Genomic DNA, 24590 nt, shown 5'->3' with positions numbered 1-24590 from the left:
AAAGAAAATGATGGAGCAATTTGCCCTAACTGATGAGGGCTGCCGCGTTACAGTCGGTTGAACCCGCAGATGCATTACAACCCTCTACTATTTTCTTACACCTCTCATGTCAGGTACTTCCCACCGCTCTTTTACCAGTGTTCAAACAGAACTCATTCTTTTACATGGGATATTTCAAATGAGCACTTAAACATGATGCACAATTTAAAAGTTTATGATTTAGTACTATAATCAGATATACCAATGTCTTCTCATCGCGGTCCCAAGGACTGAGTTCTGGTTTCCCTGCCTCCAACCTCTTTCTCTCCCATTGCTGCCAGAGCCGTCCTTCTGAAGCACAGCCCGTGTCATAAAGGACAGAAGTCCCAGTATTTAGAGAAACAGGTGATATAATAAACAGTACGCGCCCTTTTATCCTGTGTGCTGCAGAGGGACAGCTCTTTTTATGTGAGAATTCAAAAAGCATTGCGTGAAATTCTTAAATGTGTTGTTTTAATTTAAAAAACCTAAGTGTCATTCCTTTTTTTTAAATTTTTATTTATTTATGATAGTCACACAGAAAGAGAGAGAGAGAGAGAGGCAGACTCCATGCACTGGAAGCCCGACGTGGGATTCTGGGATTCGATTCCGGGTCTCCAGGGTCGAGCCCTGGGCCAAAGGCAGGCGCTAAACCGCTGCGCCACCCAGGTATCCCCCTAAGTGTCATTCCTTTGTCAATCTTGTAACATACAGCCAAGGTGTTTTGTTTCCTTGCAGGTGAGCTCGCTGGAATTGCTAGTCATTACCTTAGGGACACCTCACCCATAATGCATTGTTTGTAAATGCAATTAAGCAAGAACATAAAGACATTTGCAAAACACCTCAGGGTAGAACCCCAGGTTCCAAAATTTTCCTTGACCCCAAGCAAGTGGTTACCCTACATTAAATGCACCTGCAATGCTTCCAAGAAATTTTCCCAGATTGATTCGTTTATAAATATTCAACTTTGCTTTTATAAAAGTGAATCTATCTCTGTTTGCACTTGTAGTTCATCAGGGTGCCCCGCGGTAAGCATACAAACGCTTGCCTCAGGCACTGAGTTCTTGGGTTCAGCAATCAGTGTGCTTTAGGGAGGGCACACAGAGCATTGCTTAATACTGCACGCAGTTAAGTGGTGATTAAGAGGGATTTACGCACTGGAGATCGGAGTCCTGACCCTAATCACCTTTGCTAGTTCTGTCATCTTCAGTAATTCGTGGATTTTCATTTCCTCATACATAGAATGGATATAAACGTATCACTCTACCCTTCAGGATCCCTAAAAGCATCCAGTGAGACCACGTATGAGACTACATTCAGATACGTAAGATGACAGTGGGGCCATTGTACATTCGGCAGCACATGAAATGCAAGCTCTTCAGGATATGCTTCTGACATACCTTTTCTGGTTTCCCTTACTCCACAAACCCTATGCCTTTCCCCCCTCTTCTCTTCTTTCTCCCTCCCTCCACCACATGCTGCCCTAAGATTTCCCCCATCCCAAAATACGGGAATACATATGCATTCTAGCCAAATAAATAAGGCAGCTCATACTTCTGAGACTACAACCTATGTTCCCACGTGTCGTGATGTCTTTCCAAAGTAAATGCAAATATCCCCTCCCCATTTCTAAAGGAACCCCACTCATTCTCCCAAGCTCAGCTGAGAGGCCACCTATTTGGTGAAACCCACCTCACCTTCCTCCAGCTGAACAACCAACCGTCTCCTACTCTGGACCATCCCACAACGCAGCCCCTCCCGGCAGCCTGCTCTGTGTAACATTCTGTGTCTTTCCCCCTCGGCTCCTCCACTGAAGGCTTCCTGGAAAGCAGGAGCCAGTGTTTCTCTTTTAGGTCCCGCTCTAGGTCGCCAGGCACGCGGGTCTCCGTGAAGCAACTGCGGAACACAAGTGAGCCGAGTGGACTATGGACCACCATTGAAGGGTCAACACTGCTTCTCCTTTGAGTTGTTTTTGATTCCACGGCCCAATCTCAGGTATCCAGTAGGACACAGATTAAACACTTTGGTTCCTCACCAGTTTTTTAGGGGGAAGGTTATATCACTTCTCCACGTTACTTGATGAAGAACATACAACTACTCGGAGCCCCATTCCCATCAGGGAGTCGAGGAGCCATCAGTTACGATACCCTCCCCCTTCCTTTCTTTGCTGTCTCCTGTCCCTAATTTGTTAAGTCCCGTGTTCTCTATTCTAAATACATTCCATCCTGCCATCCTGTGAACCTGCTGGCAATCCCCTCTAACGGGAAAATCCTTCTTTACGGTGGTGTGGCCATCTGGAAAAACTGGCCACAAGTTTTTCCCTCCCTTGTAGGCGCCCGCCCCTCCCCACCTCCGCGTTGTGACTTTACACACTTCCCCCCACCCCGAGGTGGAGTCTCTTTCCTCGCCTCTTGAATCTTGGTGCCGCCCCTGTGAAGTTCTTTGGTCAACGGAGCGTTAGCAAGTGTGATGCAAACAGTTTTAATGTCCTAAGACTACCGTAACACGTGACTTCAAACCCGGTGATTTAAGACAATAGAGATTTATTATCTCCCAGTTTTAAAGGTCAAAAGTCTAAAATCAAGGTGTTGGAGGGGCCACATTCCTTCTTCAGGATCTAAAGGACAATCGTTCCTCGGCTCTTCAGCTCCCGGTGGCTGTAGGCTTTGCTTGGCTTGAGGGTGTACAGCTGTCCTCTGGGTTCCTCTTCGCATGACTTCCTCCTCTTCTGTCTGTCAAATCTCCCTTTGCCTCTCTCTTATAAGGACATGTGTTGATGCGTGTAGGGCCCGCTTGGGTAATCCAGGATGATCTCATTTTGAGATCCTTAACTCAATTATATCTGCCAAGACTCTTTTCCCAAATAAGGTCACATTCAAAGGTTCTTGGGGTTAGGATCCAACATATCTTTTTGGGAGCGATCATTCAGCCCACGACACAAACAAAAGCTTGGAGAGAACTTGGCTTTTGGGGTTTGCTCACTGGCTGCTCCTGGGGACCCTGACATTACCACCACAGGACAAAGCACTGGGCAGCTGGCTGGGTGATGAGGCCCCACGATCCTGGCCAACCCCAGGCCAACAGCCAGGCATGTCAGTGAGGCAAGCTGGACCATCCAGCTTTAGCGGAGCCACAGAGATCAGCAGATCCTGCCCAGTCACCCCACAGAAGCAGAGGAACAATAAATAAATATATTTCTCATTTAAAATCACTAAGTGTAGGAGTGATTTATTATGAAGCAAAAGTCAACGACTTCAATTGGCTTTTTGTGGGTTTGTCCACATGACATCTTATTTCCTTATTTCCCCCTCTTTGTGGCATGGAGTCGGCACCTCTTTCCCTCATTAACTTCCTACAGGAAACAGAAGGTGACCTGAGAACTTCATGTTCCTTTATTCTGGGTGCTGGGAATGCAGTGAAATGCCTGCTGCTTCTGGTTTGACTTCTCCTCTTCGGACTCCTCCAGCTTCACTCTGACTTCCATCCCCAACACTGAAGATAGTCAGCCCTTTCTAGGGTGGGCAGGTCCCTAAGCATTCTCCTCCCCTCTTCTTGGCTGAATATATCAGGGTTGACAACCCTATGGTCCTCAAGGGAACGGACTTAGGATTTGAGGCCCCACCTATTTGAAAACAACCCTTGAACCTCTGGTGTCTGAGGAACGGGCACACTTAGGCCCAGGCTGTTCCTACGTATTGGGAAACTGCTGATCTGGGACCAAGTGGTAGACCATCTCTGTTGGAAAGAGTAGGAAGGGGAGGGGAATGGAGACAGGAAACGCAGGGAGAGGACGTGATCGGGTAAAGAAACACCAAGCTCCCCCGGAGAGAGTTTTCCCATATGGGGCCCTCAGGAGCTGGACAGAGTAAAGGAGGCCTAAGAGCCAGACAGACGGGTGTGAACCTGGACGTGGGTAAGCAGCTGTGAGACCAGGACCCCATGGTCCTGTCCTCTTCCTCCTTTCACATTTCTCCATCCTACTCCCTCCCACCTGATGTAGCTCAGGGAATGACACCACCATCCAAATAACGGCTAAGGGATCACCGTGAGCCGTCTCTGTCCTCTTTCTCAACTCATCACCCAAGCGCGTCTCTACCTCCCCACGGTAGGAACTTCTCTCCTTCTGTAGCCCCCCATCCCACCAACTAGGCCCAGGGAGCAGTCCTCTTACCTGGACGCCCAAGGGCCTTGCCTGTGCTCACGATCCTCCTCAGTACGTTCACACAGCAGCAGACCAGGCTTGAAAAGGTAAATCACATTAGGGAGCCCCTGCCCACTATCTTTCGGGGACATCCCTTCGCCCCTAGAAAAAAATTCAACTTCTTCACTTTGCCTATAAGTCTCGCATGATCCGGGCTCTCTCTCCTCACTACCCCTCTCCTTTTGTTCAACAGGATACACTTCCAGTACCGGCGATGCTCTGTGCCTGTGCAGGGACCAGCACCTCGGGCCGTTGGCATTCTCCACCTGCTGAGACTAATTCCTCACTGGCTCCTCAAATGCCACTCAGTCTTACCCATGAATTCTAGCCCAGATGTCGCCTCGTCGGGGAGATCTTCCTTCCTCTCATCACGCAGGCAACCCAGTTACTTTCTACACACCCCCCTTACTCATGTCATCCTCAGCCATCTCAAAAATCTGTAACTACGGAGTGGCAAAATGATGGGTGCAAAAATCTGGAATTAACCTGGCTGGGGCCGTCGGGTAAGCAACTGAGTCCTGGTTGTGGCTCAGGTGGTGATCTCCGGGTCATGGGGTCACGCTCAGCCCCGAGTGGGCATCAGACGGTCTCCCTCTCCCCCTACACCTCCCCACTGAGCTCTCTCTCTCTGTCTCAAACAAATAAACCTTCAAAAACAATCTGTAGTCACCTGTACTTGTCTGTGTGCAGGTAACGAGTTCCTCCTCTGTATTTCACCTCCCATCCCACAGAACAAACTCCACGGAGGCAGGGACGCTGTCCTATGTCACCAGCACCTAACACCATGTCTAGCACAGGAAGTCCCCAGTAAACACCTGCAGGAGGAAGGTAAAACCTTATTTAACCCATTAGAAACGACTCCTCTTTTTTAGACACAGGAAGCGGTTTGGAGAGATTGAAAGACTTGCATGAGGTCAGACGGCGGGTACCAGAACATTCCCAGATGCGCGTGCATCCCCAGGCCCCCGGAGGTCATTGTGCCTTGGGATTTTCATTTGGGTCTTGTAGGTGCAGGGCTCTTAGATCCAGTGCTAGTGATTTAATTCTTTTTCCTTTACAGTAAAAGTGCAACCAGCTATTTGCTTATCACTCAGCCTGAAAAGGTGTCATCATTGTCTGATGCATATTTTAAAATCGCATTTCTTTTCACCATAGCAGTACCTCACGGAGAGCATGAAAATGCAGTATATTTCCTTAGCATACTGTTTTTCTTCTGTGAGGTAATGATTCCGCTCTGGGACTTGAATACCTATTCCTATTCTTTCCGTAGGTGGTTTGGGTGATCAAGCAACATGGGAAAATTCTCTTACCTTTCAAATACGTCAGGAATGAAACTTCTGGTAGAAACTATTTTGGCACAGTATTTTTTTTTCTGGGGGGATGAGGGGTTCTAAGGAGAGAGAGCATCTCAAGCAGGCTCCCTGCTGGGCTGGATGTCAGCCCTGAGCTGGGGACCCAGGCCCAGGGGGCAGTCAGGGGCCTAACCTGAGCTGGGGACCCAGGCTCAGGGGGGAGTCGGGGACCTAACCCCAGCTGGGGACCCAGGCCCAGGGTGGAGTTGTGGCCCTAACCCCAGCTGGGGACCCGGGCCCAGGGGGTAGTCAGGGGCCTAACCCAAGCTGGGGACCCAGGGGGGGAGTTGAGGACCTAACCCCAGCTGGGGACCCAGGCCCAGGGGCTCGTGGGGAGCCTAACCTGAGCTGGGGACCCGGGTCCAGGGGCTAGTCGAGGCCCTAACCCGAGCTGGGGACCAGGCCCAGGGGGGAAGTCGGGGCCCTAACTGGAGCTGGGGACCGGGCGCTGGGGCTAGTCCAGGGCCTAACCCGAGCTGGGGACCTGAGCCTGGGGGGGAGTCGGGGCCCTAACCCGAGCTGGGGACCCAGGACTGGGCCCAGGGGGGGAGTCGGGGCCCTAATCCCAGCTGGGGACCGGGCCCAGGAGGGGAGTCAGGGCCCTAACCCGAGCTGGGGACCCAGGACTGGGCCCAGAGGGGGAGCCAGGGCCCTAACCCAAGCTGGGGACCAGGCGCAGAGGGGGAGTCGGGGCCCTAACCCGCGCTGGGGACCCAGGACTGGGCCCAGAGGGGGAGCCAGGGCCCTAACCCAAGCTGGGGACCAGGCGCAGGGGGGGAGTCGGGGCCCTAACCCGAGCTGGGGACCCAGGACTGGGCCCAGAGGGGGAGCCAGGGCCCTAACCCAAGCTGGGGACCAGGCGCAGGGGGGGAGTCGGGGCCCTAACCCGAGCTGGGGACCCAGGACTGGGCCCAGAGGGGGAGCCAGGGCCCTAACCCAAGCTGGGGACCAGGCGCAGGGGGGGAGTCGGGGCCCTAACCCGAGCTGGGAACCCAGGACTGGGCCCAGGGGGGGAGCCAGGGCCCTAACCCGAGCTGGGGACAGGGCCTGGGGAGGGGGGAGCAGGGGCCCTAACCCGAGCTAGGAACCCAGGACTGGGCCCAGGGGGGTAGCCAGGGCCCTCCGAGCTGGGGACCTAAGACCAGGCCCAGGGGGAGTCGGGGCCCTAGCCGAGCCGGGGACGGGCCCAGGGGCGCCCCGTAAGCAGCTGAGCCCGGGGCCCTGCTCCGTGCTGCGTGGACCGGGCGGCGGGGGCTGCGGCCGGGGCGGGGCGGCCCTGCAGGAGACCCGGCAGCCGGGGCAGCGGGTCCGAGAGGAGGCGCCACGCGCGGGCGCGAACACGGGGACCGGGGCCCTCCGGGGCGGCCCGAGCTCCAGCTCCTGCAGGCGGGCCTCAGGGCGGCTGAGGCTGGGCGCCGCGGGGGGCCGGCGGGGGCGCATCCGCGGGGGAGCGGGGCCCCTCGGGGCAGGGGTGGGGGTGCAGGGGGGACCGGCCACCCCCCACAGCTCCCCCCCCCCGCCCGGGCGCCCCGGGAGCCACGGCCTCAGCCTCGGGCGCACAGCGGGGTCGCGGCCAGGTCAGGTGCGCGGCCTCGGCAGGGCACCCGGGGTCACGGCATCGAGTCCCGCGTCGGGCCTGCAGGGAGCTGCTTCGCCCTCCGCCTGGGTCTCTAACTCTCTCTGTGTGTCTCTCATGGATCAATACATGGCATCTTTTTTTAAAAAAGGTGTATAATCCAAGAGAAAAAGCAGCTCTGCACCCCCCCACCACCACCCTGCAGGCCACGAGGCCCTGGTGCAGTATCTAAAAGGGTCACTTGGGGGCAACGCGCACCCTTGCTTGGAGTTCCTCCCCACAAAAGCCTGCGGTTTCTTTCAAATTTGCAACCGCATTTCAAGATATGGGAGGGAAAGGCCGTATTTCATTTGAAACTTAGGATGCATAAATCACGTAAGACAAATGCTGCTCAGGTTCCCCCCCGAAGGAGCGGAAGGCTGTCTTCTTTCAGCAGACACAACACTTCCACCTCGTTGGCACATTTCGGGGCTATTTTACATTTAGGATTTGTCAAGGTCCTTGACATAGACCTCAGAGAAGAGAGGAGATGCTCAACACAAGGTGCTTGAGGTGGCGGGTAATGGGATAAGCTGCCAGGCGTCCTGGTGGGAAATTATTTTGTTTCCATAACCAGAGTAAAATCGTAAATATCATCCGTCTCCTCCACCGGACGCACATTTTATAACAGACTTAAGCATGAGAGAGCTATTTGTTTTTTGAGACACTGACTGCTATCGTCTTCACTGTTAGGACTTTGCATTCACCTACCTCTTTATAAAGAGTTTTTTTTTTTTTTTTTATTACTAGTTGCTTTTGCAGCAAATCTGATGAGTGGAGTCTCTCTTCCAAGTCATTTCTCCTCCCCTGTCTTCTAAGCACTAGGTATTGTGTCAGGCGCTCAAGGTGTGTTTCCTTTTTAAATAAAAATAAGTAAGTAAAATAAATGAATAAATAAATAAATAAATAAATAAATATAAGTAAATGAATAAACGTAATCTCTTCTTTCAAGGACTTTAAGCATATTGAGGCCAATAAGGTTTTCTTCCTCATGTTTGTTCTCTTGACTTTTTTGCTGACTTTATCTGACTTTTTTTTTTTTTTCTCCCAACATGTTTTCCTGTCCTCAGAAGATATTTACCATTACACAGTAATGGAAAACTCAGGTAAGCCTTGTCAAGGTCTAGGAATCAAGATGCATAGAATTTGTATTATTTTTATTTTTTTATTTTTTTATTTTTTTTTTAGATTCATAAAATTAAATTGAGTCACTCTAGGTGCCTGCGCAGAAGTGGAAAAATTCAGGAAGACTGCAGAGAGTTTTGCCTTAATCCATGGGTCCATCTTCACATTCTTTATTGGATGGAGGGTACTACAGGAAGGGATTACAGCAGCTCTGTAATCTAGGCACCGATGGATGATTAATAAGTACTTATAACATTGCTTAATTAGTGCTTTTTCCATACTCCTTTTTTTTTTTTCCTCTAAACAGTGTATCTGATCTTTATTTTCTCTTTATTGTGATCACCGAGGTGTAACCAGAGTGACACTCTGATGCTGGACCAGCCTGCATCGATTAGTCTGTGAGTTTCTGTGAGGTCCACATGCCACAGACTCCGAGGCCCTGGTTTGCAGAAGGGACATCTGATCCCTCCAGGGATCTTTCTGGGCCCTTCTCTCGTCCTCTCACAGGCATCCACTAGATGACGCCAGAGAGAAGCGGGCTTGAACAGGAGCCGGGGAGAAGAGCCGCGAAGGAGAAGGGACCTACACATCCTAACATCCACATGCCACTGAGAAACTAACTCCCTTTTCTTCTTTCGAGTATTCTGAAGGGACACACTGACCTCCCCTGATTTCACGCTGAAATCCCTGAATATTAGCTAACCTCCATTTTTCTGGACATACAACTAATACTCGCCCATCAGTTTTCTAGTGTTAAAGGAAATAATACTTAGAGATTTATTTATTAGGGTTAAGTGCTACATCATGTTGTCATTGTAAGACATTTTATATATGTGTCATATATGTGTGTATATATGTATGTATAATGCACACATTCTAGTTAATTTTATTTGCTTATATTAACCAGTTCACTACATTAGTTCAGAAGATATGTCTGAATTAACAAAGATGTTATAGGTAAATTCATCATCTTTATCTTTTTTTTTTTTTTTAGTATATGTGCTGCCGAAGCGAACACTCATCTTTATCTTTTGATGCAGAACCTATTCTCAACACTACTTTGCCAAAATGAAAGTTTTTGTGTATGGTTTAATCAGGTACCTTTAATAAAAATGATAGTGATAGACCATCATTCACTGATAGACATTTTTTGAGTGCCTGCCATGTGCCAGGCATTTTCTGAGGCTCTCAGGGATACAGGCACATTGCTCGCTGTCCTGAAGCTTATGGTCATGTGTTTAAATGATCATTTGTGATCAAATAAACATGACTATGATTAAGGAATAATTCTCTTCCTATTTAGGATAATCCCAGGTGCAGTATTAAGAATTAATGAATGTATATAATACCTGACAAACCTTTTACGGAACAAAGCTAGGAATGAATAAATGAACGAGTGAATGAAAATTTTCAAAATAAGAGACGAACTTGCATCAACAGTATCAATGCAAAATAACAAAATTGTTTTAAAGTCATGTTCGGTTGCAAAACAATCACTCTTTTGCTGGAGCAGATATATCTCTTAAATAATATTCAACACCGGTATGGGCTGATTAGAGAGATATATTTTCCTTTTCAATCATTATTTAGTTCTTATTTTGTCAGCTTCGGTCACAGGTTTATTTAATTTTATGCTTGTCGCCTATAATTTTTATTTATATAAAGTCAAACCTTACAAATGAACCCCCTGATGCAGTTTTTAAATCTGATCCAGGTGAGAGTAGATGAAGTAACACACGAACTCCTTTCACAAACTCCCGAGAGCGGCCTTTTAGTCACCTTCTTCCTACAAGCTGACATAGGTCTCCGGGGCCTTGCAGAAAGGCCCGATGCTCAGTGGAGAAGCCTTTACAAGGTCAGTTCCACGGTCTGCGGTTTTAGACGTAAGATGAAGGTCAGAAGAAGACCACGGTCCTGAGGCCGGCGGCCGCTGCAGGTAACTGTACCTGCATCCAGAGGCATTCCTCATCTTCACCCTGGGATACAGAAGCCGTCTCAGCACCCCATGGAAGGCTCTGCACAAACCCTGATGCGCAGCCAGGCTCGCTGCATCTCGGCAACATCCCCGAAAAGAGTGAGACGCAGGCATTCTTGGAAAAAGGTCTTGGTAGATGGCAGCGTTCCTGGCCTTGCTAAGACTCCCGCTCTCCTCGCACACTCGCTGGTCCCCTGGGGGTGGGGGGGGGGGACGGCGGGCCCCGTGGAGCAGCGATGAGCCCCCGGAGGCCTGCGGTGCTGCTGGAGCCTGGGGGTTAGCGCTGCGGCCGGGCCGGGGCCTCCACGGGGGCCGCACAGGCACTGACCCGTCCCCGGCTTTCCCCTTTCCCTCAGGGTGACCCTGCCCAGAAACTTAGATTATGACACCTGTGTCCCACGCTGGCCGGAAAGCCTCTGGGGGACCCCTGCGAAGTGAGAGGGTGAGGCCACCAGCCGCCCCGGGCAATTGCTTCCCGCCGTTGGTGCCCTTTAGTGCCGCAGCCACCGGGCTCAGCACCCTGGCGTTGCAGAAGGTCCAGAGGTTCCGGGTCACTAGGATGCGGGCCTGCAGCCAAGAAGACACCTTATGCCGATTAGGTTTCAATTAAAAAGAGCACATGGTCTCCAAATAAAGACAATTTCACTTCTCCAAAAAATAAAGTTGTCCGTGATCCTTGATGGAACTCGGTGCAAGACACATTCATCAAGAACGGGTTAGGGTCAAGGATGAGCTGGTGCCGGTGGCAACAAGTGAGCATCCGGAAATGTGCCGCGGCGGATCCAAGGATGGATTTGGACCCGGGAGGCGCGTCTGGGCGAGGCCTGCTGTGCTCACAGGCAGAGGGCATCTCCAGGCGTCAGAAGGGAGTCCGAGCCTCACCCACCCCCCCCCACCCAGGGCTTCCTCCCTGCTGGGGGACCACAGAGGGTGGAGGGTGAGCCGGGACTCCGGGACTCCGCCGCAGGAGCCAGATCTGAACTTAAAACCTGTCTTGCAGTTAATCTGTACGACCCACGTATAAAAACAGCCAGGGAGGCATTTGACCAAAAGTCACCAATTACAACTGTGCAAGGGTCCCGCTCTGGAATTCATAGATAAAACTGGCGTCTTTCAGAACGGGAAGCTTTTTAAGCAAAGTCTTTAAATTAGAATACTGCTTAAAAATGGGTTTATTACATTCACCAAGAACACAACAGTGCCTCAGCAGCCTAAACGATTGTTTTAAAACTGAATCGAAGAAAAAAAAAACTGAATCGAAGGCTATAGTAAGCGAGAGTCACACATGCTATTAGTTTTCGTCCCTTTTTCTATCTTCGCCCCGACTTTTAAATTTGAACCTCCTTTGCAAACACCTAACACTTAAATTTGAAATTATTTTTTACTGTTATAGAAGGAGATTTTTAGGAAAAAAAAAAGTTTAGTTTACAAAGCAAACTACTTGTCATTTTCTAAAATTTGCATTTCTTGATATTTTTCAACTCCCTCCGAAGCTTTAGTAGAGAGAGTATCTCAGCAGCAAACCTAATTGGAAATAAATGAGCTCCTAGTTATTTCTGTTATTACTCTCATACCTCCTTTAGCTGCCTGAATATTTTATAAATGGCCACTGATAACCAGTTTAGTGAGTCTGTCTCGCTGCACAGTGCATAAATCACTCCTGGGTTAACTAAGTCATTCAGCCTTTGAATCGAGAACTCTGGACACACGCACGCACGTACACGACTATGTTTTGTGGGATTTAAAAAAACAATGTTCAATAAAACTTTGACATTGCATAGTTGGGCTTTAAAGTGAATCTGGGCCCTGTCTTCTACACTAGCACTGAGAGCCATTTCCAGGCATTTTTCACATCTAAAAATATCAGGAGGAAGCAGTATTTTGGAAGGTGGTCAACTGATGTAACAGATAAGTAGAATCTATTTGTTTTAGCCGAAGCAATAAGTACTTCACTTGAAGGGTGAATAGATACCCCCTTGTTTCCAGCAACCTACCCGAAGCATCAAGTATCGTCGCTTTGACCTCGTAAGGAAATAATCACTGTCTGGCGCACGAACCCAGGAAGCTGCACTGCCTCCCTTGGAGAGCAGACAACAGTATCGTCCAGAATAATCAGGCAAGATCCTGACGTGACAAATCCCAAGGAGAGGGTGCGGGTGATGAGGCCTGCTGCTTTCCTGTGCTACGTCTACTGCCCGCCTCCGTCCTATGGGCGACAAGGGTATGACTAAGAAACAAAAGAGTGAATAAAGCACGAAAGTCCGAGGAAAACCGAGTCACGGAGAGCCTTCTTGTCTCACGCTTGGTCTTCAGGAAATACGGTTGTCTCCTTTCCTGCGCAGGGGCGAGGCCACCAAGGCTCCCGGTGGATGCCTGAAACCAGGGGGACCGTGGATCCCTCTGAGCACTATGTATTCTTTCCTAGACATACACACCTAAGATAAAGTTTATTTTATAAATTAGGCTCAGTAAGAGATTAACACAATAATGGTAAAATAGGACAACCGTAACAACGGGCTATAATAAAAGTTAGGTGAGGGTGGTCTGTCTCTCAAAGCACCACATCGTGCTGTACTCGCCCTCCCTGTGATGACGTGGGATGATCAAATGCTGACGTGAAGGAGGAAGTGAAGCGCAGGATGTAGGGCCTGTGACATAGCATCAGGCTACTACGGACCTTCTGCTGACTCATCACAATCACCAGGGCACCTGGGATGCCCTATCGGGCAAGTGTCTGCCTTCAGCTCAGGTCGTGACCCCAGGGGCTGGGATGGAGCCCCAGGTCGGGCTCCCTGCTCAGGGGGGAGGCTGCTGCTTCTTCTCTCTCTGCTCCTCCAAGCTCATGTTCTCTCTCTCTCACTCTGCTGTTTCTCTGTCTCTCTCTCTCTTTCTCTCAAATAAATACATAAAATCTTAAAAAGAAGAAGAAGAAGAAGAAGAAGAAGAAGAAGAAGAAGAAGAAGAAGAATCATCTGCTTCCAGAAGTCTTTAGGGGGTGGAGGCAGAGTGGACTCAAACTGCAGAAATCAAATGTGCAGGTAAGGGAGGCTACTGTACATAAAAACTACGACAAAAAAAAAAAAGTGTTTCTACTGGGCTTAGGGGAGGTGATGCTTAAAGAAACAAAAAAAAAAAAAAGGGAAGGGGGAGGCTTCAAAGGAATAAATAATAAAAACCTATGTGAAGGGGATTGTGAAAGCTGTTTGGGACCGGTCTGGCCAGTGGTGGCAAGGGCCAGGACCTCTGGAGTGTGAGGATGGTGGGTTTTGGATGCTTCTCCGAGAGGCCAGGATGGAGGAAAGTGTTGTTATTTCCCTCGTGCCTCTCCCCTGGGATCCCCTAAGGACATTCACTGCCTCCCCATTCCCGTTTAGGATGTAGAGTCCACCCCGGGAATCAGGTTGCTTAATATGGGGGAGAGGGGGATTAATGTCCTGCTCAGGTGAAGACTTGATGAGGAGAAGCGTGAGGTTATATCACTTCTGACATTCACTCCTCCACCCTGTTCTCTCAAACCTCCCGTTTGATGGATTATAAGGGAGAGAAGTGCCTCCCCTCCAAGGCTTTACTTCCTAAGAGTTTAGGGCGTGAAATTCTGACCAGAGGAACCAGCTGCCGAATGGCAGCAGAGGGAAGTGATCAAAAGTGGTTTTCTGACGCTTGGACCCCATCGCCTACCATGTCCTCGGATACACCCACAGGACTGGCCTTCTGCGGACGGTGTACCAGCTGCAGTAAATCGTATCTGCAGGAGAACTGAAGCTCAAGGAACAAAATATGGGCCTTGTGGAAAGTACAGCTGCCTCCAGTAGGGGGCAAACAACGGAAGAGAAAGACATGATCTACTTAGGCTAATAGACTAGGGGCCCTGTGGTGCAACAGAGAGCTCACCGACCTCTGAAACTAATGCACTAAGACCTTTTAAAAAGCACGACTAAGATACTCAAGGAAATAATGGAAGGCAGTAGCGAAATGAAATGTGAAAAAAAAAAAAAAGAAAAAGAAGTCATTAAAAAGAGCCAAGAGGAAATAAAGTAAGAAATTAATGAATGCAAGTAAAAATGGGCATCCTCTTAATGGGCATCAGCACATGAAAGGAAGAGGTCACAATGTGGACGACAGAAGAAAGAAAGAAAACACAGTGAGAAAAAGTGTTTCAAGAAATAATGAAGACAAACTTTCCAGAATTAAAGGGTGAAAACTTCAGGTCCTAATTGGAAACACTCCATAAGAAGAGAACGAGCCCAGGAGGATGTTGTACACAACCAGAAGAAGTCACTCCTAGTTTATACAGGTTGTACTAGAAAGCTGAAAATGAGCGAAAGTTATTCAGTTCTATTTTTCCAGTAATCTCAACTCTAAAAACTAGAGGAGGGAAATATAATACAGCTACAGGCCCATATCATTTATGAATGTAGACACGGAAGTCAGAACTAAACAAATCCAGCAGAGCAGGGCTCCTGGGCGGCTCAGTCGGTTCAGCATCTGCCTTTGGCTCAGGCCATGACCCCGGGGTCCCGAGATCGAGCCCCACATCGGGCTCCCTGGGAGCCCACTTCTCTCTCTCCCTCTCCCCCCTGTTCATGCGCCGTCTCTCTCTTTCAAATAAAAATCTTAAAAAAGAATCAAACACTATTGAAAAATAGCCCCAAATAATCACATAGGTTTTATCTCAGTGACGCAAGGACGTTTTATTAAAAGAAAATCCACTAATGTCACAAACCACAAAAATAAACTTGAGGAAGAAAAAAATCATATAATTTATTAATGCAGCACAAAGCATTTTTGCAAAGTTCAAAATCTATTTACGGCAAAGCCTCCTAGCTGACTAAAAATAAAAGGGAACTTATTTAACTTAGTTAAGTTTATAAATCCATCCCTCGCAGAGTTACACTCTAAAAAGGTTTATAAATGAAATCATATGATGTCTGGGAATTGTTTCAAAATAAACTATTGTCTGGGAAGGAGAGTGGAGATGGTGCAGAGGAAACAAAATTGTCCATATATTGCAATAGTTGTAACATGGTGACTGATCCAGTGTGGCTCCTTCTATTAGTCTCATTACCTTGGCAGCAACTATGAAGATTAAAAACCAAAAACGTACCATAAGCATTTTACTTAGTAGAGAAACTTGTGGGGTGCCTGGGTGGCTCAGTGGGTTAAGTGTTTGTCTCCAGCTCAGGTCATGATCCTGGGGTCCCGGGATTGAGCCCTGCACCAGGCTCTATGCTCAGCGGAGGGCCTGCTTCTCCCTCTCCCTCTGCCTGCCAACTCTCTCTCTCTCTCTCTCTTTCTGACAAATAAATAAATAAAATCTTTTAAAAAAATAGAGAAACTTGAGTTTCATTCCTTTTAAGATGAAGTACAGTTCAAGAAAATTTAATGATCATTTCTACCTTTAAAGATAGTAGTGGGTGTTCTGACCAAACAGTAAAGGAAAAGAAGAAGCAGGAGCCGGAGCAGAAGCAGTAGGAGGAGGAGGAGGAGGAAGGAAAGAAGATACATAAGAATTAAAAAGGAGATTAACATGACATTATTTGCAGATAAAATGATCATCTGCCTTGAATGCCCAAATCCACTGGTATTAGTGATAAAATTATTGCAAGAAATTTACCAAATACAAGTTCAACTACAAAAACAGTATTTATCTATCCTAGCAATAACTGAATAGACAATATAATTTCAAAAAGAATATCAACAAATATTCTAAGGAATCTAGAAATAAACATAAGTGAAAACATATAAGATCTTTATGGGGAAAAAAATTTAAAGTCTAATAAAGGAAAAAGAAAACGATCTTAGTAAATAGAGATGATATTATGAACATTCAATTCTTCAAAAATTGTACTATAAATTCAATGTTTATTGAAATTACTGTATGATTTTTTAAAAATACTTGATATTCTAAAATATTTATGAGGAAATAAATGTCTACTACATAGCTAATTTAATTTCAAAAAGAAAAAGTAGAAAAGAGGGACCCCCTTGCCAGATACTAAGATATACATATGCTGCAAAAATAATAAAAACAAGGGAGCCAACTGGAACAGAAGAGAGAGCTCAGAGGCAGTCCCATATGCAAATGGGAACTTATGCAATAAAGGTGATATTAGATTCATGGGAAATGGTGAGTTTTTAGTCTGTGGAAATTGATTATATAGAAAAAGAAATCTGGCTCAAAGGTGAACTCTAGTTGAATAAAATATTTATCTGTCCAGAAAAAAATGATAAAGATAATAGAAGAAAATGGAGAAGCCCACCCCGTGATTTAGAGATAAGAAACAATTTCCGGAACTAAATCTCCAAAGCAGAAATTATAAGGAAAAATTAATTTGACTAATCAACTGAAAATTCCTCATCAACAAAGGATATTATGGATAAAGTTAACAGATAGATGACAAATTTGCAAGAGTAAAATATCACTTGTGACCTGCTGCAAGCCTGAAAGGTCAAGTATTGGGCAGGTTGTAGGGACACGGAGAGACTGATCATGGCATAGAGATGGAAACAGGCCTTCTGGAGGGTAAGCTGGCATTATTTAATTCTACCAAATGAACCCATATCCTATGACCTAACATGTCTAATGACGGGTATATATTGTCCAGAAAAATCAGATGCAGATTCATAAAGAGTCTGAAGCACTATTTGCTTTAGTCAAGAGTTGGAATAATCAAGATATCTATCACTGGGTAAGTAAACGGATGGAACACATGACTGTACATCAGTGAAGAGTAACACAGAAGGTGTGCACATAACAGCGTGGATGTTTCCTTCTTAAAAATGTGGAGTTCACATAAAAAAGTTCAAAGAAAAAAATCTCTAATACAATACAATTTACATAAATTAAAAGCACATGTGTGCATAACACAACTGCATATTTTACGATAATCTAAATGAAAAGATACACATTAAATCATTTTCGATAGCCTTTGAGGAGCAAGGGAATTGAATGGAGAATGGGGATAAAAAGGGTTGCATAAATAGTTGTGGGAGACTTGCACCGACTGCTGTTGCAATTCTACAAGAATGGGGATTTTGGACTGTGGTGAGTAAACATTTGTTGAATGCCTGAATGTGACATGACTTGAGGAATTCAATTCCTTTTATCTCTCTGTACCCGACTTCCAAATATTAGGTTGTATCGTATGAAATTGCAATTTTTTTATAGGTCACACATGACCAAATATCAGCAATTTCATATAATTCAATCTAATAGGAAGGGAAATTTGAAAACAATGGAAGGTACTTGGGGAAATACAAACAACCACTGTAAAGACTAGTGGGAGATAACATGAAAGGCAAACCAACCTTGATTCCACTTTTTCATAATTACCTAAAAACCGCGTACATTGATATAGTTAAGATGACTGTCCTTAAAATAAAGTGCCCTTAAGACTTCCATCAATACTATTTCCTCAAAATGTCAGCCACATATTATACTAAGGAATACAGCACCTGCATCATTTATCACGCTGATTTTTTTTAATTGACAATATTTAAATGGGCCATTTAAAGATTTTTCACCATGAGAAGATTTTTCAGAATTTACAATGTAGTTTATATAAGATAAATTCTGAAAAACATTAGGGTCAGTCGCTTCTGAATCTCTTGAAACTATTAAAGGCACTTGTACATTCTTTTTTTGAAAACCACTTTATTATGATAGAGATACAAAACGTTGTACATATTTAATACATACAATTTGATCAGTTTGGAGAGAAATATACCCGTGAAACCATCACTACATTCAAGCCATAAACACATCTATTCCTTCCAAATATATATGTATGTGTATATACATACACATGTATGTATATGTGTGTTATTTAGTGATAAAGACATTTAACATAAGATCTATTCTCTTAGCAAATCTTGGTGTTATTAACCGTAGCCACTATTCTGTATATAAAACTCTAGGACACATTCATCTTGCATAACTGAAATTCTGTACCAGTTGACCAATCCTTTCTCACTTCCCCTTCCCTGAGTCCCTGGTAACTACCATTCTATCCCCTGCTTCTGTGAGTTTGACAATTTTAGATTCTCATGTAAGTGGGATCGTGTAAGTGGGATTTGTTCTTTGAAGGAATTTTTGATTTTAGAGAAATAATTGTTCAGTGGACAGATAAAATGGGAAGAAACTGAAAGAATATACAAGATAATTATTCTTTCAATGTCTTCCCATTTCCTCTTGCCTGTCTTCTGAACAATTATTTCTGTAAAATTGGGAACTTCTTAAAATATACCCAATGTGTTGTCACTAGATGTTATTTTCAACTGAGGTGACCTGAGTTACCTTTTATAACTAAACTTTTTGCGGTCGTGACTAAGTTCTTCCCAGAAAACTTCCCCATCATGCTCTACGTCATGGCTTGGTAGCTTAGGCACACTTGAGAGCTTTGTTTTTCACTCAGGAACTATTCCATATTGATTATTGTAATGAAATAGGTGTTTTGCTTCCCACGAATGAAGAAAAAAAACTAAGGGAAAATAATATCTTCATTTGTTGCAATGATTATATTATTCTTGAATAAGTGGAAAGTCAAGAAAACAGAATACCACTGAGGATTAGTTTTGTAATGGGTCAAAGAATTGAACTATAATCATGGACTGAGAAAACCAGATGTAGCTTGTGTGATCCCAGCGAATTAAGCTGTTTCCAATTCTTTTTTGAACCTGCACCTATTAAATGAAAATCTCTACTTGCAGCAATAAAATGATGCAATCTTCGTTCAATGGGATTTGATAATCATAAAGGTCAGAGAAAGGCAGCTCAACTCACTTTACTTATCTTCAGGATACTTTGAGTGAAATGACAGCTTTGATGGAAATTTTACCTTGACAGTGAAGCGTTTTTTCTTTGGTGGATTCCAAACTGTGCCAGTTGAATGAATGAATGCACGCAAAGGTGATAAGGATGTCACCAACACGTATGCTTTAAGAATCACAGATAATTCTTCCGTTCTGAAGATTGTGTCATGTGGAGCAAGGACTGTTGTTTGATTCCTAAAAAATAAACCATCATAGTTGATGCTCCATAACTCAGGGTATGTCATTTGTGAATTACCTTGAAGTTTTGTACACTCATCTGTCCTTTATTGGACCCCAGCCTTCAATGTGTGGGTTTCCTTCAACAATTTCACTGTTTATTAGCATCACTATCAGGGGATATACAGGTACATGGAGAAGGGATCAAATTAATTAAGAGTTCTCTACTCTGGTAGACTTTAATTAAATTTCTTTTGAAAGAAAGGAAGGTTGGAAAATAATACCTAAAATAAGGTTTAAAGATTTGAAAATGTGGACTACTACTCAGCCATCAAAAAATGAAATCTTGCTATTTGCAATAATGTGGATGGAACTAGAGGATATCATGCTAAGCGAAATAAGTCAATCAGAGAAGGATAACTATTATATGATCTCACTCAAATGTGGAATTTAAGAAATAACAGGAGATCATAGGGGAAGAGAGGAAAAAATAAAATAAGATGAAATCAGAGAGGGAGACAAACCATAAGAGACTTTTAATCAGAGGAAACAAACTGAGGATTGTTGGAGGAAAGGAGGTAGGGGGGTGGGGCACCTGGGTGATGGACATTAAGGAGGGCACGTGATGTAATGAGCACTGGGTGTTAGATAAGACTGATGATCACTGACCTCTACCTCTGAAACCAATAATACATTAAATGTTAATTAATTGAATTTAAATTTTTTAAAATTATCGAAAAAAAGATTTAAAAAATGTAAATTGGTCATGTATGTATGATTACAACAAAGGTAATACAAATGAAGGAATAGTGAAGATATTTTCCAGTCCTACGCTGACCTGCCTTTGCTCTGTCTTTTCCTTGACAAGAAAAAAACAGTCTATTTTTCAATGGCGAACAGGTCACCAAAACTATGACAAAAAACATTCCTCACTAGTCTGATTCTATCCAATAACTGTCACCACGGATAACTGTGGGTTGATTTAAAGGATAAAGTATGAAGATCATACTTCAGTCTACAAAGGAAAACTAACACTAATAGTTTGTGATGAAACAAATATACTTCCATCATCAAAGATACCAAATGTTTAACTATTTGCTTTTTGCATGATGTTTCTATGTCTCAAATATCTAAATTTGATCACTGAAAAGATTGTGCTATTTCAACTTTTGAAGTTTAGGCAAGAAGGAGATGCATGTGATTCTTCAATAAATACTATTAACTGCAGAAATACTACCTAATAATTATAAAATTAGATGGGGTAAACAATTTTGTCTCTTGGATAAGATTATGAAAATCTTTTAATTTTTCACTATAATTTATCTACATTACAAAATCATTTTCCTGGAGGTAACTTAAATAATTTGGTACCCCGCAGATGCATCCTTAGATTCTAGGATGCATAAAAAAAAAATTAACTAGAAAAAAAATTCATTCAGCCATACTCATAGACTAGGGCAATGTCATTTGAGTATAAAATGGAAGTTAAAATTTTATAGTCCCACATTGTCAAGGTTTCAAATTCAATTTCCATTAATGTAACTTCCCAGATAAGAGTCCTATTTACCCATAGAATGTTTATTCTAAGGCAGGAGAGGTTTGAATTAGTCTAGAAGAAAATCAATGATGGCATTCTTTATTAAGAAGACATAATTGAAATTTTATGTAACAGAACCTAATAATTCAAACATGGAATACCCTCTAGATATCTTCAGGGATTTTTCCCTTGTAAGCTGTCTCTAAATATGCATGCTGGATATAACAATTCAGAATGATTAGCTTACAACTGTTCACGTCGCCAGTCCCATGGTTTCCACATATGAGGCTTCACTGCTTTTAAAAGGTGACTGGAAGTGCTTGGCTTTGACTGTATGCTCTGATCCAGACACACAGACGGGCTCACTGGAAGTCGCAATTCTGAAAAAAAATTCAAAAGAGCAAAAACCAGTCATTCTATTGTTTCTTTTCGAAATGGCTCCAAAATAGTGTTTGCTGTGTTCATCTATAGGGTCTATGGGACATACACAACCAAGTTGTTTCCCCATTCTGAATCAAAGTTAGATCCACTAAATAGTGCATGTTTAGAGATGCCTTTTTTTTATATATAGTTTATTCTCTTCCAATAGACGAGGAGAGTCTTGCTCAGAAAGGGAGGTACATACGGTGTCTCCAACTGTCCTGCACCAGGCAGATCTATCCTCCACACACACAAGAGATGCACTCTTAAATATGGGGAATGGCTGCGGGAGCTGACTTTTGCTTGTGATAAGAACATTACATGGACAACTTGAGTTGATTTCGGGACAATCCTGTCCTTCATGTGCTACAGACTCTGTCATGCTTCATGATCTTGGTCCTTTACTCAACAACAGTGCTTTATTATTCTGTAAAATATTATTTAATAATTTTTTAAGGTATCTAACACTGAAGACCAACAGTACTGCTGTACTCCAGAACACTCATTGATATTTAAAAAAAAAATAAATGTATTGAATGTGCATGGTTAGAAAAATCAAATTGTATAGGATGTTATCAAATTGGAAGAGAAAGGAAGCATCCAGCGATCCCCACCCTCCCCAATCTAGGACCTCTCTCAGTCGCAGCCAAAGCCTAGATATTCACTTTTGAAGTCTGAATCAGTGCATGATGGATACAATGTGTATAATTCTGCAATATGTAGATTGATATAAATATCAGTATATCTATATAACTTATATATGCAGGCATTTCTGCTTTTTAGATTATCCAAAAGAGACATTACGGTAGTCCCCTTTATCTATAGTGTTGCTTTCTTGAGTTTCAGTTACCTGTGCCATTCACCTCCCTTCACCTCATCACTAGGCCTGTTAGCATCCCACATCATCACAGGGACCAGTGCGGTACGTAACATACTTCAGGAGAGCCGGACCACATTCACATAACTTATCACAGTCCAGTTGTGATCGTTCTTTTTTATTATCTGTTATTGCTGTTAATCTCTTGCTGTGCCTAACTTATAAGATAAACTTTATTTTGGTGTGTTCATATAAGAAAAAACATAGTTCATACAGGGTTCGCTACTACCTGCCATTTCAGGCATCCACTGGGGGGTTCTGGATTGCATCCCCCACACATAAGGGGGAGTTACTGTATAATGGTCCAGGTCCGGCTTATTTACCCCCCACTCCATCCTCGAATCCTTCCCATTTGTGCCTATATAGAATTAATTACATTAACCTTCTTAATGGCTTGGGGTGTGCTGTTAAATGAATATACATTTGTTTTAATCACTCTCTTACTGCTGTGTATTCAGATTATATTTGTGGCATTTTTCTTTTGTTATTTCAAAGATACTGCAATGAATGCTCTTCTAAATCTATTGTGGCGTACTTTTACAAGTTTATCTAGGGGCAAATTCTAATCCGTATGGGTAATTGCCAGATCAACAAATAACCGCATTGTGAATTTGATAGGTATTACTGAGTTGGCTTCCAAAAAGGTTGTCCCGATTTCCACTCCCTCCAACAGTGTATGAGAGTTGTTGTTTCCTTACTGCCAGGTCGCAGTGATTTATTTTTAAATTATACAACCTATCTAGCTCTCAAAATGGAACAAAGCCTTTAAATTATTTTTCCCCCTTGTGCACGTTTCATCAATACTAACATAGTCTAATTTAAAACACTTCACACTCTTAAGTAAAAGTCAGCAGAAGTCAAGCTGTTCAATGTATTCCCATATCTCATTATTTAGCACAGTGTGATCTTTTTCAAAAAATGATAGCCTACTTGTAAGGCTTCCTTATTAATGAAGTTCTAATACATCATAATAAAAGAAATACTCAAATTGCTTGTTTCTGGAGGTGACAAATGAAGAGTCATTAAGGTAATTTCTTTTCTTGGGAACCACAACTTTAAAAGACTTGAAATGTTTATATAATCCTTTAAATTTACAGTAAGAAAATACGTTCTCTTTTTTTCACTAAAAAGACTTTTTTTTTTTTTTGTAGAATTTATTACTAGGAAAGATTTTCTCTCTCCAGAAGAGCTAATTTGTGGCCTTCTTTTGTATAATACGAGAACAGTGTAATTTACTCTGATTTCCTTTTTATCCTTACTGCCAGGAAGCACGGCATTGATTTGAAGTCCAAGCAGAGCTGACTTTGGAGAAGCTACCCCTATTAAGTGTTTCACCAAGGTAGTAGCTCAATGATTTTCAGGAAGTAGTAGTCAGCAAATATGTCAAAGAATAAACAATTTTATGTCACTTTTTTTTTTTTTGCCTTAGTTTATGTGGAAGAGCCTGTAACACAGAGCAAGTGGAATCCAATATAGGAATTGTCAAGAATGTGTCAGAGTTCCACATCAGCCCCTGAAACTGTGGTTGAGCAATGGAATTTAATATCGATTAATTTTTACCCTTTGTGACATATATATATATCACAAAGATAATAGATATAGATAGATGATAGATGATAGATAGATAGATATATTAGTGTATTACATTAATAGATATATTAATATGTCACAAAGATTTTATATATATATATATATATCTTTCTATTACTTTATTCCAGGTTTGGAATTTACTCTTAATGATTCTAACCTCCTCCCCCAAAACAAAAACAAAACAAAAAAACCTCTAATTAGATGTTCCCGACATCTAAAATAATTCCCATTTCCCTTGATTACAGCCAAAAATTAAAAATAAGCTCCATTAATACCTATAAAAGCTGCAACTACATTTTTTTGGAACCATGATAAATAATTGTAGAAAATCTTAAATACCCTAGTATCTCATTTAACATAGTCAAAGAATTGTCAGAAGTCACTATTCCTTTCATCTTTCATTTCCCTTTTCTATCAAGGGCTCTCTCAACAAACCAGTCCAATCCACTTGTGTTAATATTCCATGCCCCCCTTTTCCCTTTACCACCCAACACCCACAGGAACCTAGAAATCTTCTATAAACAACGTCAAAACTAGCTTCTGTTTTTGGGAGAAATTTGAGAGATGGGTTTCTATGACAATCTTTTAAATGGCCTTGTAATTCATTAACACATGTTTGTTAAATATTTTCAGAAAGTAATTAAATGTGGAGGGCCTACCATGTGTCTCTAGGGCTTCCCTACTGCATAGTATGAGGAATGAATGAATAAGCAGATATGGACGTGAAAGATCTCTGTATTTTTATTGACCGACTACTCTCAGCTTATTTATTTATTTATTTATTTATTTATTTATTTATTTATTTATTTTTTTATTTATTTATGATAGGCACACAGTGAGAGAGAGAGAGAGAGAGAGAGGCAGAGACATAGGCAGAGGGAGAAGCAGGCTC

At 43.5% G+C, this 24590-nt stretch overlaps 1 protein-coding gene across 2 annotated transcripts in view; it reads right to left on the bottom strand.

Annotated features, from left to right (window-relative positions):
* The window catches only part of CPED1 (cadherin like and PC-esterase domain containing 1), a 262071-nt gene that overhangs the window by 151505 nt on the left and 85976 nt on the right, over window positions 1-24590 (bottom strand). For both annotated transcript variants that reach the window (XM_035698382.2, XM_049093860.1), the window contains exons 5-6: window positions 21059-21191; window positions 19124-19292 (exon numbers count right to left, since the gene is read on the bottom strand). In XM_035698382.2, coding sequence (XP_035554275.1) covers window positions 19124-19292; window positions 21059-21191 — 302 coding nt within the window. The remainder of the gene's footprint in view (window positions 1-19123; window positions 19293-21058; window positions 21192-24590) is intronic.

This window comes from Canis lupus, chromosome 14 (genome assembly GCF_003254725.2).
Source record: "Canis lupus dingo isolate Sandy chromosome 14, ASM325472v2, whole genome shotgun sequence".
NCBI lineage: Eukaryota > Metazoa > Chordata > Mammalia > Carnivora > Canidae > Canis > Canis lupus.
This window is presented reverse-complemented; position numbering and strand designations above follow the sequence as displayed.